The 19,743-nt window shown below is 33.7% G+C and overlaps 1 protein-coding gene and 1 pseudogene across 1 annotated transcript; both read left to right on the top strand.

The window, feature by feature from the left end:
* Positions 1–2,569: 2,569 nt before the first annotated feature.
* Positions 2,570–5,294, top strand: LOC142634264 (receptor-like protein EIX2; annotated as a pseudogene).
* A 1,360-nt stretch (positions 5,295–6,654) lies between these two features.
* Positions 6,655–12,764, top strand: LOC142634651 (uncharacterized). Its single transcript, XM_075808942.1, has 7 exons — positions 6,655–6,786; positions 7,087–7,181; positions 8,518–8,777; positions 11,910–11,949; positions 12,028–12,151; positions 12,308–12,400; positions 12,684–12,764. The coding sequence occupies exons 1-7, from the start codon at positions 6,757–6,759 to the stop codon at positions 12,762–12,764; spliced, it is 723 nt and encodes a 240-aa protein (XP_075665057.1). The 5' UTR covers positions 6,655–6,756.
* The last annotated feature ends 6,979 nt before the right edge of the window (positions 12,765–19,743 follow it).

Here is a 19,743-nt window from a genome sequence, read left to right as displayed (position 1 = left end):
GAAAGCACAAATGATGTTTCCTTTTGTGTGATCCCATGTAGTTCAAACCTTAACTAACCGACGAACTGCATTATTCACCATGGAATGATGTGATCTTGATGGCTAGGACCAACCCCACAAAATGTGACTTCAATGGGTACTACTGAGATTTCAAGGCTATGTTGACATCAAGCCTTTGTCTGCCATGAGTTTTTCAAAATGGTTTTTTTGGGAATTGTTGAGACTTATTTGGGAATTTTAGGAACTGTCAACACCTGTTTTCAAGTTGAATTTACTAGATTGTGTTAAGGTATGTATATATGTGTTCTTTAATCATAAAGTTAAGTTAAATTAACCAAAATTGGTATGGTTTTGTTAGATCCTATAGATTTATAAAATTTGGATTTTTGGGCTCAAACTAGTGGAATTAGAACCTTGGATATAAATTTAACATGTCTTTGACAGAATCTTTGGAGCCCACAGAATAGGATAAAAATTCATTTTAAATTTTTTCTTAGTAGGTATTATTATGTGTGGTTTGCTTTAGGTTTTAATGATCTTGGTGATGAATTAACATAGGTTTGGATTTCGTTTGAGTCATTGATGAACCCAATTGTATGCTCATTGTAGACAAATTTTCCATATTTTCAAAGTGTCCTTAATTTGTTAAAATCCTTTTTTTTGTATTGTATTGTGGATGCTTATGAACATTTTAATCTAATATTACTTTCCTATAATTCTTGAGCTATTGCATTTGCAAAACTAAACTGATCATGCTTGTATGTACGCTTGATTAAATTCTTTGTCATGAAATACTTTCAATGATCCTATGTAAATTGTTAACCAAAAGAAGTCAAAAAGTCTGATAACATTGATACATTAAGAAATCTAAGTGGCTATGTGAAAAACGATCATCAAGTGGAATGAAAGTCCAATGTTCCGCTATGAGTATTCAATTTTATGTTCCACCAGCTATGATTGTTCAATTTTCTTTGTTATCATAAACTTGATTACTTTATTAGGAAAAAAAATTATGTGTAGCGAATTGCAATTCGTAACATATAAAATGTAACAAAGGATTTTTATTCTGTCTAATGAACCTAGCACGTCTCATCACTTGTTTGTGGTGAGCATTGATTTATGAGGGTTTGGCTTAAAGCCCATATTATCACTAATGGAGTCATGTCATGTGAGATTTTAGTCGATTCCAGACAAATGTCCTCTAAATGAATTTCCGAATGTGTATTTTTTGTATACTCTCATTTTCTAATCTAATTCTAGCAATGCTTATTCCTTAATTATTGTATCAAATGCACTGAAATGGAAAATAGTTCACCAAAAAACCAACCTTTAGCATGGAAATTTTGATCTAAATTTTAACTCCATCAGAGCATAAGTACTTGGACAAACTGATTTTTCAAAAACTGACTAGAGATACATAGGTCAATATATATAAGGATCAGCCCTTCTAGGATGGTCATGCAAAATGATATTGGAAACATTTCAGCATGGACTTTAATTAGAATAAAGCTTATAACATAAAACATCCCGACTAAAACGCATATGCTTTTTAGCTCTTAATATGATCTCTACATGCGTCTAGTTTTGCAAGATCTTGAGGATTTAAATTACACACTGTAAGGACATAAAGGACAATGGAGGGATTGGAAGACAAGGGGAATTCTCCGCGCGTGCATGGGGGATGGAATTCCCGAAGCAATGGTGTCACCGGTGTTGTTGTCATGCTAATACAGGTGTGGCAACAACAATAGCAGTAATTGGCTGGACTGGAATATTATGGTTATTGAATAGCTGGGGTTCCACTCATTGTAGCATCCACGGGCACTGCTATAGTTTGAACTTTGAAGTGCCCAAATTTGGCTGATGAGTAGATCTAAATTGCTGGGAATTAGGAAACCACGAGCACAAAAATTACTACATTACTTTTTCCAATGAATATCCAATGTCTAAATTTAAATAGATCTTACTGTATATATCAACTAGTAGAATATTGGGCAAAGGTATCAACCTTTAAATAGTAACCAATCCACAATCATGTCATTTAATGCTGAACTTAAATAAGAATTTACTTTTGTGCAAATAGATTTGCATAAACAGAGTTCCATACATGAGATTTTATTTTTCTGCAATATAGGAGTAACAAAAACGAAAGAAAGGGACAAAATGCCGAAGGTTAGACCAAAGACATATACAATGTGTTCATTGGATAAAAAACCTTTCCTGATAACAAAGAAAAAAAGAAGGTAAATAGGTCAAAGTCTTGATGACTTTGATACGCAATAAACAATTATTTCTACGCGTTAAAGTGAAAGACGATATTGATCTTTTGGCATTTGGCTTAAGGCAACAAGTCAAAGTCTTCATTGAAAAAATTATATTGATAAGATAATGATTGTTTTGAAGAATCACTATAATTTTTTGAACGAGTCAAAGTCTCATCAGAATATATTATCAGTTCACACCCAGTAGATTCATCAGTATATATTATCGCGAGCTAGTAGTCTCCAATTGCATCACCTCCACTACTCACACTCAGCTTCTCTTCCTTCGTTTTTGTTTTTCCTTTGTCATGGGTGCCTCTTATGCAACTCATGTGCCTTTCTTACTATGGTTCTTTGCTGCTACCTTCAGTTTAAGCTTCTTCAAAACAATGTCAAATGAGGTCTCTTGCAATGAAAAAGACAAGCAAGCACTTCTTAGCCTCAAACGAGGCCTCATTGATCCTTTCAACTTACTCTCATCCTGGTCTAGCCAAGAAGATTGCTGTAGATGGGATGGTGTTCATTGTGATAACAAAACCAGTCGAGTCACAGAGCTCCACCTAACGTATACCGGGATAGGGGGTGAAATTAGTCGCTCATTGCTTGAGTTAGAGTTTTTGAATTACTTGGACTTGAGTTTCAATGACTTTAATTGTACTCCTATTCCAACTTTCCTTGGCTCAATGGGTAATCTCACACATCTTGACCTCTCAGACACCAACTTCTCTGGACTCATTCCTCATCAGCTTGGGAACCTTTCAAGCCTTTGCTATCTGTATCTTGGATCTAATTTTGATCTCTATGCAGATAATCTTTATTGGATGTCTGGTCTTTTTTCCATTCGATACATTGACCTAAGCTTAGTTGACCTTCACAAAGAAGCTGATTGGCTTCAAATAATGAGTAAGTTCTCCTCTCTTTCTGAGCTATACTTGTCCAATTGTAAGCTTGATAGTTTGAATCCATCTCTTGGATTTGTCAATTTCACATCTCTTCAAGTACTTTATCTTTCTGGAAATCATTTCAATCATGAGATACCTAATTGGTTCTCTAATCTCAGTACAAGTCTCTTAAAGCTTTACCTGGACGATAGTTTTTTGAAAGGCGAGATACCGCCTAGCATTTTCAATTTAGAGAAATTGGAATATCTATCCTTGTATCCCAATCATCTAATTGGAAAAATTCCAGAGTCATTAGGCCAGCTTAAGCATCTAACATATCTCGATCTCTCTTTTAATTCTTTAAATGGTCCTATCCCTTTATCTGTTGGGAATTTATCCTATATGAGAACATTATCCCTCAACCAAAATCAGTTGAATGGCACCATTCCAAAGAGTCTTGGGCTTCTCTCAAATCTAGAGGAGTTATATATCCAAAATAATTTCTTAACACGAACTATAAATGAAGGGCATTTCAAAAAACTATCAAAACTAAAGGATCTCTCTATGTCTCAAACACAATTGTTCTTTAATGTCAATTCCAATTGGGTTCCCCCCTTTCAACTTGAGTATGTCTCCATGAGCTCAATCAAGATAGGTCCTAATTTTCCTTCATGGCTATAATCACAAATTTCCCTCGGGTTTTTGGATATGTCAACGTCAAGAATTTCAAGCAAGGCTCCAAGTTGGTTTTGGAATTGGACTTCAATTGTTGAAGCTATCGATCTATCTGACAACCACATAGAAGGGGATTTGTCGAATATTTTTCTGAATTCTACTGTTATAAATCTAAGATCTAATCACTTCAAGGGTCGCTTTCCACTATTGTCTGAAAGTGTCAAAGTGCTCAATATAGCTAATAACTCATATTCTGGACCCATTTCCACTTTCTTATGCCAAAAGGTAATTAGAAAGAATAAATTAGTGGTCTTAGATGCATTAAACAATCTATTGTCAAGAGAACTTTCTCATTGTTGGAGATATTGGAAGTCTTTGATCCATTTAAACTTAGGGAGTAATAGTCTGGCAAGTAGAATTCCCTACTCCATGGGGGCTTTAGTTAATCTCCAATCATTGCATTTACAAAACAATAACATCTTTGGAGATATTCCTTCATCATTCAAAAATTGCTCAAATTTTAGGCTCATTGATATAGGTAATAATAATTTGACAGGGATCATACCACCCTGGATTGGAGAAATGACAAATCTGTTAGTTCGTCATCTAAGATCAAATGAATTTAAAGGTCATATACCTCCACAAATATGCCAACTTTCTTCTCTTAGAGTATTGGATCTTGCTGATAATAGTCTATTTGGTGTCATACCAAATTGCTTGAAAAATATTAGTGCCATGGCACTACCAAAACCCAATATTCAAGTTTTTCCTTTTGAACCTCTAAAATATATGTATGGTTATGTATCCTACATTGAGAATCTTAAGTTGGTTCCCAAAGGTAAGGAATTGGAATATGCAAGGAATCTAGAATTTGTTAAGATCATAGACCTTTCAAATAACAACTTGTCTGGATCAATCCCTGCTGAAATTTGTGTTCTTTTTGAATTACGTTTTTTGAATTGTCTCGAAATCATTTGATGGGAAAGATACCTGAAAAAATTGGGAGCATGAAAGAGTTGGAGTCAATTGATCTCTCAAGAAATCATCTATTGGGGATAATTCCGCCAAGCGTGTCTAATTTGACATTTCTTAGTTACTTGGATTTGTCTTACAACAACATCTATGGTAGGATTCCTTCAAGCACCCAGCTTCAATCTTTTGATGCACTCAGCTATGTTGGCAATCCTCAACTATGTGGTGATCCTCTTCCAAAAAATTGCACAATAAAGGAAGAATCTTTGAAGAGATCACCAACTGGCAGTGCTGAAGATGACTCTATAAATTCCAGCTTCTATCTAGGTATGGGAGTTGGATTTGCAGCTGGCTTTTGGGCAATTTGTGGAGCTCTCTTCTTCAATAGGACCTGGAGGCATTCCTGTTTTAGATTTTCTGATGACATAAGAGATTGGATTTATGTGAATACAGTGATAAAATTGAATTGGTTATTAAAAAGCTAAGAGTCTGCCTTAGTAAGTGAAAGGTATCATTATCTAGCTAAAAGGTACTATTTCAAGTAATATATTCTTAATATTGTTTTGCTCATGTTAATGGATAGTAGCCTACTTTAAATATATGATTTAATTCATTGTTTATACTTCAGGAGGTGGCACTGGTTCATGCTCTTCAAAAGGCCAAAAAGAATCATTTGCAAAAGATATTTTCTTGATCTTATTTCATCCTGGATGTATCGTAAACATACAAGAACAAAATGCTACAAATTATGATTCTTGAATATGATGTGTAAGAACTATTTATCTATATAGTGCTACTAGGCATTTAATGAAGAATTATTTCACCATTAGCATAAATTCAGAGTTTAGGTCACTGAATATAGTGCTTCCTGTACTCATTGATTCATTTCACAATTTCTTTTCCATTCCACAAATTCCAAGAGGTCTCTCTCTGGTTTTGGTTTTACGGTTTTACTGAAAATACTGATATCCATTTCTCAATAGCAAAAATGGGTTTTCCATTATGGAACCAACAAGCTCTACTCAATTGAGCCAAATCAATTACTTTTGTTAGACTAATCTTAGTTTCGGTCTTGTTCTTTGGGCAAACCCAATACAATATTGGTCATGACGATTAAAACCTTCTTTCATTTAGGCCTTTGTTTTGTTTTTTTTCCTGTTTTTTTGTATGACCCATTCGCTCTTTTGTGAATGATATTCGTAGGCTATGAAAACTCTTGCAAAAACCCACTTTTGCTAGGGATTCATGCTCAAAGGGCCAACTATGGCCACCATATTATTGAAGCCAATGATGGGCCTCTTATTTATTTTTTAAATAATCAACAGGGAAAACCTATTAGAATGGATCAACTTGCTAACAAAAATCAAAAGAGTATACCGTATAAATGGTAAGATTATCTATTTAGGTAAAATTATATCTTATCCTTTTTATTTGAAGAATAAAATGTTATTTTGATACATTATGAAAATTTTGTTTTTTATTCCTAAATTTTAAAAAGTTGGTTTGCAATCTCAAAATTATTTTTAAATGTTTTAATTTTTGTCTTTAGGTTTTAAAAAAGATTATTTTTCATTGTTAAAATATTGAAAAAAATTCATTTTTTGTCCTTATTTTGTATATTATTAAAGAAAATTCTTTATAAAGTTTAAGGATGAAAATAATATTTTGATAAAGTTTTAAGTATCACACTCTTATTTTTTTTTAAAAACAATTATTACGGCGAATTAATTTCGACCTAACAAACCAAGGCACAGACCACAGACCACAGACCACAGACAAGTTTTTGGCCAGGTCATTGAAATGTGAAACAAGGAAATAAATTGAGAGGTCAAAGATATGGTCGACGTTACAACTCTAAAGGGCGTAACGGAAAGCGCACGCTCTTCGTTTCCCTTGCAGTCAATTTCACAGAGTTCAGCTCACTGAACCAAAAAGATTGCTTTCTGTACTCATCGATTCACTTCACAATGGCTTTTCTATTCAACAAATTCCAAGAGGTCTCTCTCTCTCTCTTTCTTTCTCTCTTTGAGGTTTTAGTTTTACACTTCTACTGAAAATACTGTTCTCCATTTCTCAATAGTAAAAATGGGCTTTCACTTTTCCATTGAGTTCTACTCGATCGAACACAATCTATGACTGTTATTGAACTAATCTGATATGGGTTTTTGTTCTTAGTGCAAACCCAGATCAGTTTTAGTCATAAAGATCAAAACTTTGTTTCATTTATGCCTTTGTTTTCTTCTTTTATGGTCTTTTTTGAATGACCCTTTTGCTCTTTTGTAAATGGGTATTTACAGGCTGTGAAAACTCTTGCAAAAAGTCCCACTTTTGCTAGGGATCCAAGACAGTTACAATTTGAAGCAGACATAAATAGATTATTTCTATATACCAGGTCAGTTGTGACTGTGAATTTGTTAATTGAATTATCTCTCATGTATTACCTTTAAACATGAACTGTATGTGTCTACTGGCTAGTTTCAGTAATGCTGTTGTTTGTGTTAATGTGCAAATATAGGTAGCATATTGTAGTGTAGAGTTTAGACCATTTGATTGGTTTTAATAAACCTCTTGAGTGAATTATTTTCCTCAATTTTGTCGATAAACATGCTTATGTTTGAAGTAGTAACTGTTGTGGAGTAGATGCTATGGTCAAATTAATTAGAAAAAATTTATCATAACAATTAGCTGTACCTGAAATGACATTTCCTCCCGTAAAATGGGATTAAGGGTAAGATTTTGGATTCAAAACTTGCTGGGTGTGTAACTTACGAATATTTAAAAAAAAAAAAAAAGGGAGTAGATACCTAGATTCCAACCCTATCAGTTGGTATAATTGTGTCAGATCTAATTGTCTTTGCAGTGCCTTTAATCATTGGCTGATGAACTCTTTCTCTGCATTTTATTTTTAGTTGTCCTTGACATCTCATTTTGCTCTAGTTGTTACTATAGCTATATTAATTTTCTTTTCTTTTCACCAATCATCCATTTCATATTCAACGTATAGCAATGATCATGGTATGAACAATAACAAACTTTTTTACCCAACAAGTTGCTTAACAAAGAATGTACAGTCTTGTAGATATCTTAAAGACATTCCCTTCATCCATAGGCATATGCAATCACACAAAACCCTTGGAGCCCTCGATCATTTCATGTATGTTGATATAATTTTTTGAGAATCATACTCTTTAAGAGAAGGAAAGATAGGGACGTAGTGATCATGTAGAGATTATCTTTTAGGTTGTTTTCTCACTGAGACATTCCTTATGTTTTCCCTTTTCTGCATCCACAAAACATAAGAAAATGGAAAAATATGGGCATTGTGCTGGCTATTGACCATGTAGAGATTAAGAATTTCATTGTTTACATTTAGGTTGTTCTCTCACTGATTGTGACATATCCCTTGCGAATCAAAATGCTTATTACTTCTTGACATAACTGATCTTAATGTTTGCCTCACTTCTATCCAAGTTTTAGCTTCTTAGATCTTGTGCATCAATGTCGAGTACTTCAACAAAAGATAAATTTCTTTTAACTTTTTGATTGATTAAGCCAAAAGTGAACATTTAAATAATGTCAATTGCATTTTGTGTAGATGCGATTTTGTTTGTTCCCTACTGTACCACTTTGCTTCATGTGAATTTATGCTTCCTTTGTCACTCAGTGTTCAACTTCATTGGGTGTCCTTTAATCTCAAATTTTTTCTCATGAAAGACTTAAACATCCAGCTACAACCGTTTGGGAAGGGATGCTGAGGAGATCATTGAAATGGCTAGTAAAGCCTCTCTTGCTGATCAACAGAAGCTAGTCCAAGAAAACATCCATGCTCAGATTAAAAGTTTCTCCATGTCAATGGATGAAATTCTTCTTCCTGATTCTAAAAGGATAGGTGAGGCACACGAATTGCCTCCACAACCAACAGCTGCTCCTCGTCGGAGTGGCCTTGGTTTTGCTGTTGGCAGGCATGACCAACCTACTGACCATCCTGGTAAGATTCTGTTTGCAATCAAAAAAACTTTTCCAATGTTGCATTATGTGCTTGAAATTGCATGATTGTGACTTGAGATGTCAAATCTTTGAGTTTTCTTATGACATATCCTTTCTATGTTTGCAGTTGTGGGATTATCTTGATTTTTCTTCTTTGGATAAGTAACGATAAATTTTATTAAAAAAACACAAACCAAATACAGCGGGGTGTACTCAGTGTGATTATCTTGTTCGAAGGAGTGATATTTCGATTTGTTCCGTCAATTACCTTAACTTCTTTACTAGTTTCTTTAAACAAATTTAGTTATTTAATAAGTTTAAAGTTATTCATGTAGAGTTCAAGTCAACACCCATTCATTTTTAAAAATGAAGTATTGGGCAGCAAAATGGAGGAAACGGGGTGGTGGCCTTGGGGGTAGGGGAGGTGAGGGGAAGATGCCTTGAAGATGCTTGAAGTTGATTGGATGGCATCTTCAAGGAGTATTGAATCACTATTTCTAGAAACTCATTGGGAGTCTGTTGGTGTATCTAATGCTCTATCCATTATCTCTAGCTTCTATACGGCCTTTTTCTTTTGGTAAGTTACACATGCATCTAGTGGGTCTTGAACCCCTGACCTCACCCTCCATCTAGCACTTGCAAGGGGAGGAGGTGCCAGTTAAGCTAGAGTTGATAGGCAAAAGTCAATTGGTAGGATTCAACCTTTTGTACTTCTATAAGGTCTTTCTTGAATTCATGTTTTTTTAGTTTGTGATGTGAGTCATTGGTAGTTCTTGATATTATATATTTTTGGAATGATGATATGCTCTAGTTGCTAGATTTATTTTTCAATGTTGCTACGAGCATTCTCCTCCTCTTTTAAGAACAAGGTGGCAGGAGAGGTTGAGGGATCATGACCCACCCACATGTGTAACTTACCAATAAAAACAAAAAGATTTCTTGCAAGCTTGCATGCTGTTAAAACCTTCTAGAATATCTCTTGGCTTCATTTCATTGAAGTTAAAACTCTATGGGTCCGTTTGCTGAAAACTGAAAACACTGTAGCAAAATAATTTTTAAATGTGTAAATAGTGCTGCGGGACCCATTTTTAATAAAAAATTGCTAAAAACGTACATGAACAGTGCGCGCACAGTACGCGCACTGCGCGCTTGTCCCCCCGCAGCAGAAGAAAAAAAAAACAAAACGCGGATGCAGCAATAATAAGCTGGATCCAAACCAGCACTATGTAAGAGTATTTGTTCCTTGCTTTGCTTGCATTATTACAGCAAAACATGTAATCTCAACTGGTTTGTAACCTAAATTGGGAATTTGTATATAGGCGCTTTCAATGGTTTAAGTTTGGGAGGATTAATAGATCTAGGGTATAGAGTCGTAGAAGAAAAGGTGAAGACTCAAACTTGGTTTGATGAGTTTTGTATGGTGATTTGATAGAGAAAATGTGTGGGGTGTTATGGTGTTGATAGGCAAGAGGAAGGGCTTTACTTAGGGTTTGGGATATAACGAAGAAGGAAATGAGAGAAATTTATGGTATGGCCTGTATGAGTATGAACAGTACCATAAGAAAGAGAAGAAGAAAAGAGAGAACAAAGAGAGAGAAAGTAAACAATAAGGCCAAGATGTAAAAGACTAACTTGGACTCAAAGAAAATAAAACCTAAGATAGTTATGATCTCCTAGAAAATTCTAGATAAAAATAAAAAAATACCTATATTCACAGGATTCCAGAGATTACACTTCTGCTCCTAATTACAAAATTGGCCAAATAAAAACTGTTTCAATCTTAGGACACATATAACTAGACCTTTAAAACCCCATGACTTTTACTTCGATTGGACTTGACACATGGCCTCATAAAATAAATCTTGAACAGTCGAACTTGTTAAGTGATAACAACTTAATCTTCCATGACAGCATCAAGAACGTAACATTATTTACTTTGAAACTTGTAAACGAAATTGATTAATAGAGTTTGTATTAAGTTCTCAGTTTTGATAGATATTCTTCAGGGCCTTGATTGGAAATTGTTGGACGGGAGGTAAAACATCTAGCATTCAAGATTCATTTTATTCAAGAAATTGCTAGATCATGTTCAACTCTCATTTTAATATTTGGATGCTGTGTTGCTGTCTTACAAATGCCTGGAAATGTGTTAGATGATAAAAGAAAGATTACTAGCAAAAATCCAGGTAGGGAAAAAAAGGGTCGATATCTCTCGAAGTACAATAGCCACTTAAGTCCTCCTGTTCAATCTCCTTATGTGGCAAGAGCTAATTGATACTGTTTTTAATATATGAATAATGTCTCAAACTTTTGTCTATTGCTGACTATATTTCCCGATACTGCAATAAAAAAACCCTTGCCACGTCAGAGGTTGGATGAGAGGGCTTCAACCTCAGTACCAGTTCTGCTATACACAGACGTCAAGTATGTTTGATTGTTACGGAACTCGTTACATCTAAGCATATAAGCAGTACCCCATATCATATTCTGTGTACTGGAATCAAATTCAAAGTGATTCTGTACCCAGATTTGACTGCTAGACAATCAGATTTGTCTAATGTACTTGTGTGTATACTCTCACACACACATACACATTTTGAGTTTGGATAACTTTGGTATTATAGGGAAACATCTGAAGCATGAAATCTGTATCGTTATCATCTGCTGAGTTGCTTGTCCTGCAATTGAGAAAGACCATAGGTTTCCTTTGGTGGTAACATTTCTGTGCCTAGACTGCGGCGCTTGGTGCGTAAAACCAAAAAGTTCAGAAATAGTTTGATATGCATGATTATGCATCACCTCTATCTTCTTCATTTTTCTTGACATCTCAGTTGTCTGATTCTGACTGTTTCATTTGATTTTTTCTTATTGACCTTGCTGGCTTTAATAATACTTGAACTGCTTGTATTTTATCAGTTATTGTTTCATGGTTAGCTTTCGTCAAATTGTCTAACAATCAACTGTTTTTACACATGCCACTATTAACATGGTCAAGCAATGCCATGTTTGGCCAAGATGTTTAGAATTTTCATGACATAGTCAAGCAATGCCTTGTACCCTCAGGGTAATTGTTGACAAAAACCTTTCCTTTTGGTCCATGAAAGACTTTATTCATCCTATGCTTTTAATGCAGGTACCTCAACAAATGAAATTGAAACAGATAGCTTGGTCCAGTGAGTGTTTTATTTTAAAAAGTTTAAAGTTATTCAAGTAGAGTTAATGTTAACATCCAATCAGTGAGTGAATTGAAGTATTGGCAAAAGAAATCTACAATTGGGCAGCAAAGTGTGGGAAATGGGATGGTCGCCTTCAAGGGTGGGGGAGGGGAGGGGAGGGGAAGATTTCTCAGGGATACTCAAGTTGATTTTATGGAAGGCATATTCAAGGAAAACTATTTCTTGGGCATACTTAAATTGATTTTATGCTAGGCAGTGCTGAAGATGACTCTAAAAATTCCAGCTTCTATATAGGTATGGGAGTTGGATTCACAACTGGTTTTTGGGCAATTTGTGGAGCTTTCTTCTTCAATAGGACTTGGAGGCATGCTTTTTCAGATTTGCTGATGACATTAAAGATCGGATGTATGTGACTATAGTGGTACAGATGAATTGGTTGTCTAGAAAGGCAAGAGTCTGCTTTTGCAAGTGAAAGGCATCATTATCTACCTAAAAGGTATTATTTCAAGTATTATGTCCTTAATATTGGTTGGTTCATGTTAATGTAGCAGTTACCTACTTTGAATGTATGATTTAATTCGTAGCTAATGTGATAGTCATTTGGATTTTATTTCACAAATATAGATTGTCTTTAACTTCAATCTATATTTGTAGTTAGCCCATTGCGTTTGAAATAAAATTCATTTATAAATTCAGACTTTGTTTTAATGTTTTGAAACCTTTTTTGATAGGTAGATAGTGGAGGGGAAGATGGGTTTCGACTACGGATGGATCACCATAAAGAATACCATTACTACTATGCTACTATTTGACTTTGTTTAGAGATATTTGAAGTGGACAAAGAGGGAACTCATGGGAATATCCTCAATAGAACCAAAGTTGTACTATGACGGTAGAAATTGTTTCTCATATACATAATGCATCAAATAGGTGGTGTAGAGTGCCCTTTTTTTTCCAAATACAATGCGTAGCATAATTTCTCACCTCATGTTGTAGGCTTTAATTCATTGGACGATTTACTTATTGAATATTAAAGAGGTGGGCTTGACATGAATTCTTATAATTTTGACATGGCGTTATTTGAATTGAAGTTAAGCTTGATGCCTAGATAGTCATGCTGCTAATACTCACATCACTATATTATTGAATATTGCAATTTGGTGACACTGATTCATGCACTGTTTACAAAAGAAAACTTCTTGATCTTATTTCATTCTGATTTTATCATAAAATATTCATGAACAAAATGAAACAGATTATGATTCCTGTGTAGGACGTGTAAGAACTATTTATCTATATAGTGCTAATCACTTAAAGAAAAACAAAATTTTTGGTCAATACACTATAATCGCAAACATAAGTAATAATGTTGTCAATTGAGTAAACTCAAAAGTTTATGACATGGTCACTTTTGCATATTTGAGTGACAAATAATTTATTAGCTTGAAAGTTATATTAAATCCACCTTTTTTATATTTCTGTCCCTTAAAAATTAAAAGTCAAATGATCTGGTCAAATGAACATTCAAAATGTGACATGGTTATTTTTTCTCCTATTCGGTTAAATAACCTAGCTATTAGGCTGAGAAATATACTGACTCCACCTTTTTTTGTTTTTATTTACCAATCTCATAGAATCAATTTAAATTATCATTTCTTGTTTCTCAAGAAAAATTTAAATGATCATTTCCTTACCATTCAAGGATACAGTTCATTTTTGTTTATGGAGAGTAAATTATACACGCCATCTTGTGGAGAAATTATTAGGTCCACTAGGGGGACTGCTGGCGTGATCCTCCCAACTAATGAGATAATGTCATTTATGCAAATGTGTGAGTGAGCTTCCTAATCAACATAAGGAATACAAAATAAAAATTACCAGGTAATGTTACATTTGCATAAATAATGACATTTTATTGGTTGGGAGGTTAGGGAAGACCACGTCAGCAATCCACCGGTGGACCTAACAATTTCTCTATCTTGTGGTATACCTGTAAAACATGGAGCAATCTTGTGCTTTATTTGTGAATTTACCTTTCATGATTTGCTTTGTTTGACAAGTGCAAATATCACATATTGATACGTTATTTTTTCAATCTAGTCACTAGTTGAAACATGTACCATTGGGTTAGGAAGTCCCATACATGCAAGCCTAGGTGATAGATGGATTTTAGGACTGGATCTTGGCGAAGGAAGGAGTTTTGATAGAAAAGTATCCCGACATGGTCATAGGTGGTAGATTGACTTGTTTAAGCGCCTGGAATTGAAGCTGTGCTGGGTATTTTTGAAAACATCCAATACGAGGAGCAACTCCCCTAGTCTGATTACATGACAAACACTTAGCCAATTTGAATGTTAATGCTTTTATTGTTTCATATGGGGTGTTAATTCAAGTTAGCATGTCGTGTCAAAGTAGGGATATTCAGTTAAATAGCTTAATTTGAACCCAACCCATTTAATAATTGTGTCTTGACCCTTCAACTTCAAAAGAAGTGCATACTCTTCAACTCAAATCAAAATAACATGATTCATAAAAAATATAACATTTATATAAAAATAAGTTTTTTGGTGAGGTTTAGTCCATTTAGCAAGCCAATAAGCCCAAGCTAGAGCGCTCATTTTTTTAATTTGAATTTGAATTTTTATCAAAAGACTATGTTAATTACAGATTGACATTCTATCCACTTTGGTCTATTCGATCAAGTTCGGTCTACTTTGGTCTAATTAGGTCCATTCAGTTTACTTCAGTCCATTTGGTTCACTTTGGCATATTTTGGTCCATTCGGTTCTGTTTGGTCCAATTCTGTCTACTGTGGTCCATTTTAGTCTATTCGGTCCATTTTGGTTTACTTTAGTCCAATACTTCCAATTCGGTATATCCGGTCCAATTCGGTTTACTTTGATCAGTTCAGCCCAATTTGATCCATTCATTCCATTTTGGTCCCATTCGGTCCATTTCGTCCATTTGGTCCACATCAGTCCAGCTCAATCTATTCGGTTCAATTTGGTCCATTCTGCCCATTTCAGTCTACTTCGGTCCATTTAGTCTATTTTAGTTCACTTCGGTCCTTTTTAGTGTACTTACTAAAGAATGAGAATATACAAATTTAAGTTGAGAGTACTATCAATTATTTGAGTAGTATCAATTGTAATTATATGAAAAATTTTAATTATCATAATAATCTCCTTAAGAGAATGAGAATTTGAATAATAAATTTGAAACTTAAAAACTTTAGTTGTACCAAAAGAAATTAAGAAAATATAATGCATAATAACAATAGTTAGAAGAATATGAATCATTTCAAAAAATAACAATATCAATCAAAAACATCAAAAGTGATAAAATTATATATTTGTAAAATAGAGTTATGAAAATTACTTTTTGAAATTGTTAAATTTTGAGAGTGAACAAATTATCTACAATAAAATTTAGAAAATAAATTATACATATTTAATATAAGTTTGTTATGAGTTTTGATTATCATAATAATCCCCTTTATGAGAATGAAGAATTTGAATAGTTTATTTGAAACTTTGAAAGTTTAGTTGTAAAAAAAAAAAAAAATAGCATACTGCAATATAATTTCGAAGAATATAGACCACCTCATAAAAGAATAATATCAATCAAATACACCCAAAATAATAGAATGATATATTGGTAGAGATAGAAAGATGAAAAATAATTATAAAAATTGTTTAATTTTTAGAGGGTACATATCATCTTCAAAAAATAGATATATTGGAGATACTGATTTGGCAGGTATGAAAAATTTATGGAGTAAATTGACCAATAAAAAAATTCAAGGGGTGTCTTGACCACTACTTCAAAGTTCAGGGAGTGTATGGCATTTTTCCCGATCAATATAGCATGGCGCACGTGAATTTATATGCATAGAATTGCAAGCCATGCACACAGGTTCTAGTTATCCACAGATGTAACACACCATTATTTCTGAAATACATGAGAGGAAGCTTTCTGATTTTTTTTTTTTTTTTTTTGATAAGTAAAATGTTTTAGTCAAAGAAAGAAAAGCTCAGAATGGCAGGCATCGAGGGGAAGCTTTTGATTTGGTTTAAATATTAAAACTGCATTCTAATTTAGCAGAAGAAAATAGTTTTTAATGCAATTGAATAGCAAACAACTAGCTGAGAAGGCAAAAAAAAAAGATGAGAAAGTTTGCATACCCATATGTATAATTAATTGGCTGATAATATTTGGACTAGAACAACTGTACTATTTAAAGTTGAGTTATCACAGCATACCTTCAACCCGAGCATTGGACTTCAGAGTCTTGGTAAAAACAGATTTTTCAAAAGCTAACTTTGCACTATTGTTGGCCAATCATCTGAGTAATACTTGACTGCTACACGCTTCCCTTCAGAGTCTAGAAGAAGAATGTTCTTCACCGTAGGGCATGATTCCTATTTAAAAAAAATAAAATAAAATAACTGGATTAATAGAGTAACAAATCCCTTTACACTAAAAAAGACATGTTTAAAACGTAACAGTAAAAAAAATGCAGAACATATCTTTTTTTTTTGCTACGTCAATATGGGGGGGTGGGGGGGACAGGTTTGAACCATAGACATATCTAAATTTTCAACCAAAAAAAAAAGGAAAAAAAATCTATTGCATGTTACTAGCACGACCAAGACTCAAGTCTGCATGACCAATACTTTAAGATCACTCTGATGAACCTTTACAACTTTTTTCCATTGATAAGTTACACATCTAATGGCTTTTGAACCCACAGACTCACCCTCCATCCATTCTTGTGGGAGGAGGGAGTTCTGTTTGAGCTAGAACTCACTAGCAGTTCACTTTCATGAACAAATATGTGACTAAGACTACTGTATCATTGGCTGTGTTTCCAACATTATCATTCTATTGATTCATGTCAATTTCTGCACAACTGGCCATGTAACCACCCCAATGCTATTGCTTACGCCATATAATCTCACTCAACCAAGTCACCCTCCATAATTCCCTCAAATTCTAGAGGTTCTATAACTGTACCAAGCTGGGGATTCGCATATTGCTGCATGCAGTTCTTTGTGCATTACTGCACCTAAGGCAGCCAATGTGATTCTAGCCATTCCAATACTCTACAACTAATCAGCATAGATCGCACAGTTAGGACCTAAATCAACCACTCATCATTTCCAAAACCAATCCCAAATCCTCCTAACAAGTCTCACAAGATCCTACATTAATCAAATCCTAAAATGGCTAGCATTTCATGGCCACATAAATTGATCTCTTGATTGAGTTTGAGGTAACATAGTCAAATACACCTAACTCTGCCAATCTGATCCTCATCCATGTAGTAACTACTGCTATAGAACATAGATCACACATTGGGACCACCATTTAATTAGTACTACTAATGAACATTGATCACACATTGGGACTTAAATCAACAGCCCATCATTTTCAAAACCAAACCTAAAATCTAATAAGAACTCCAGGAAATCCTAAATTAATCAAAGCCCAAAATGGCTAACATTTCATAGCCCCGTAAGCTTAACTCTTTAATTGAGTTTACATCACAAACATTGTCGAATATACCTAACAAAGCCAATATGATTCTCATCATTTAAATACTACAACTATTCAGCATAGATCAGACAATTTGGAGTCAAAACAACCCCCATCATGTCCAAAACCAATTCCAAAGTCTCCTACCAACTGCCCCAAAGTCCTACATTGAATAGAAGTTCAAAACCACAAACTGGATAATGTTTCATCGTTAAATAAGCCTAACACAGCCAATCTGATCCCCACCATGTAATTCCTACCACTAATCACACAGGTCACAGATTTTAGAGCTCAACCAACCACCCAGCATTTCCAAAATCAATCCTAAACTCTCCTAATAGCTGACACAACATCCTACATTGAGCAAAACCCCAAAACTGGCTATAATTTCGTAGTCAAATAAGCATAACACAGCCAATCTGATCCCCCACCCCCCACCATCACCATGTAATTACTACCACTATGCCACACAGATCACACCTTTGCATCCAAATAAAACACCCATCAAACCCAAAACATTAACATTACATTGAGCTCCAAAGTGAAGTCTTGGTTCAGTATTAACAACAAACACCTTATAAACAAACATTCAACAACATCATCAAATACACACTCTTTTTCCATTATGTGAACCCTCTGATTACTAAAAAGTAAATAAATTCACACATTGCACAGATCCAAACCAAAAAATTACAAATTGTACGAAAATTTAGATCCAAAACTAATAACACAAAAAAGGGGCATTTAGAATTTGCTTAATTTCTTCGGATCTATCATACTGAACAAGCATAGAAATCATAAAATTTTCTCAGCGACCAAATAAACAGAGATTAACAATAGTCCTAGTTGTATTAATTTGTGGATTCGGAATTTGAAAGTTGAATAAACATTTCGTTGTGTGCAATTGTAAGAGAAATAGAGAGAGAGACTTACGCGAGCCATTGATGAAATATTCAGAACAGAGAGAGAGAGAGAGATATGCTGCAGATTACAAAAGCGTATGCTTTTTGAGTAGTTTTTGGTGACGAGCTATATGAGAGTGTTTTATTTTATTTTATTTTATTTTTTTCGCTGTGGTGATGGTGTTTTTATTTTATTATTTATTTTCGGGTAAAGTAATTAATCCGTATTAAATTTTTAAATATGTTCTATCTTTTATATCAATATATATATATATATATATATGAATTTTAAAGTGTATTAATTTTGTATTAAAATATTTGAAGTTTATCAAAAGATGTAATTGTATTAAATTTTTAATTGAAGTGTATATTAAAACACACCCAGTGAGGGGAGAATATATTAAAGAAACTAATAGTTGTGTATATCCAAAATGATCTAACTCTTTTCTTTTTTTCTTTTTACTTAATACTATACGTCAGAACCAAAAGTGCATGCAACACTTACTTCCGCAGAGCAGTAAATAAACTCACACACCCCAACACACACACACACACGGTGTGGGACTAAGCTCAGACTCTTTTTTTGCTTAATACTACACGTCAGAACCAAAAGTGCATGCAACACTTTGTTCCGTGAAGCAGTATATAAACTCACACACCCCAAAAATGTCTAGCTATTGGATACACAGCATAGGTTCTAAACCTCTTTAACTCACTCATTTTTCAATGTGGGATTAACCCACTATTTTTATTTTTATTTTTAGAATACTAATTATTTTAACATATACATGGAGAGAATGGAAAATGTAAAGAATATTGTTTATTATATTTTTCCTTTTTCAACAGCTTATGGAGATATTTGCTATTGCAATTATTTTGGTACTAGATAAATTTTTTATTTTTATTCTAAATTTATCAATTTTTTTATAAACCATAGTTAAACTTTTGTAATGAGATTCTTATACTAGAAGGTTAAAATATTCATTACTAATATAAATAAAAGGGGGGAGTTGTTAATTTTTTTTCCAAATTTTAAGAGAGGGGGTGTTTTTTCATTCAAGTTTGGAGTTGAGTGTCATTCCCTTAAATCTCAAGGGAGGGGAATGTAACCATCCATAGTTTAAAAAAAAAAATTTATGTTAAATATATTACAAAATAGGCTAAAAATTAATTTATTTTAAAAAATCTAAAATTTATATTATTAATAAAAAAAGATAACACTGAAAAAAAATTAAAATTTGTTTTTAACAATTCCTAAACACACACACAAGTCATATATGTATAACCGCACAAAAGTCTTAAACAATGTGTTGAGACAGTTTTTTTTTTTTCCTTCAACTTTTAAGCTAAA

The sequence above is a fragment of the Castanea sativa genome, chromosome 5, assembly GCF_040712315.1.
Source record: "Castanea sativa cultivar Marrone di Chiusa Pesio chromosome 5, ASM4071231v1".
In the NCBI taxonomy this organism is placed as follows: domain Eukaryota; kingdom Viridiplantae; phylum Streptophyta; class Magnoliopsida; order Fagales; family Fagaceae; genus Castanea; species Castanea sativa.
This window is presented reverse-complemented; position numbering and strand designations above follow the sequence as displayed.

Coding starts and splice junctions, on each gene's coding strand:
- LOC142634651 (XM_075808942.1), top strand. CDS start 6,757: ATGGCTTTTCTATTCAACAAATTCCAAGAG. Junction 8,778..11,909: donor CCAACCTACTGACCATCCTG/GTAAGATTCTGT, acceptor CTTTTAATGCAG/GTACCTCAACAAATGAAATT. Junction 12,401..12,683: donor TGAATTGGTTGTCTAGAAAG/GCAAGAGTCTGC, acceptor CTTTTTTGATAG/GTAGATAGTGGAGGGGAAGA.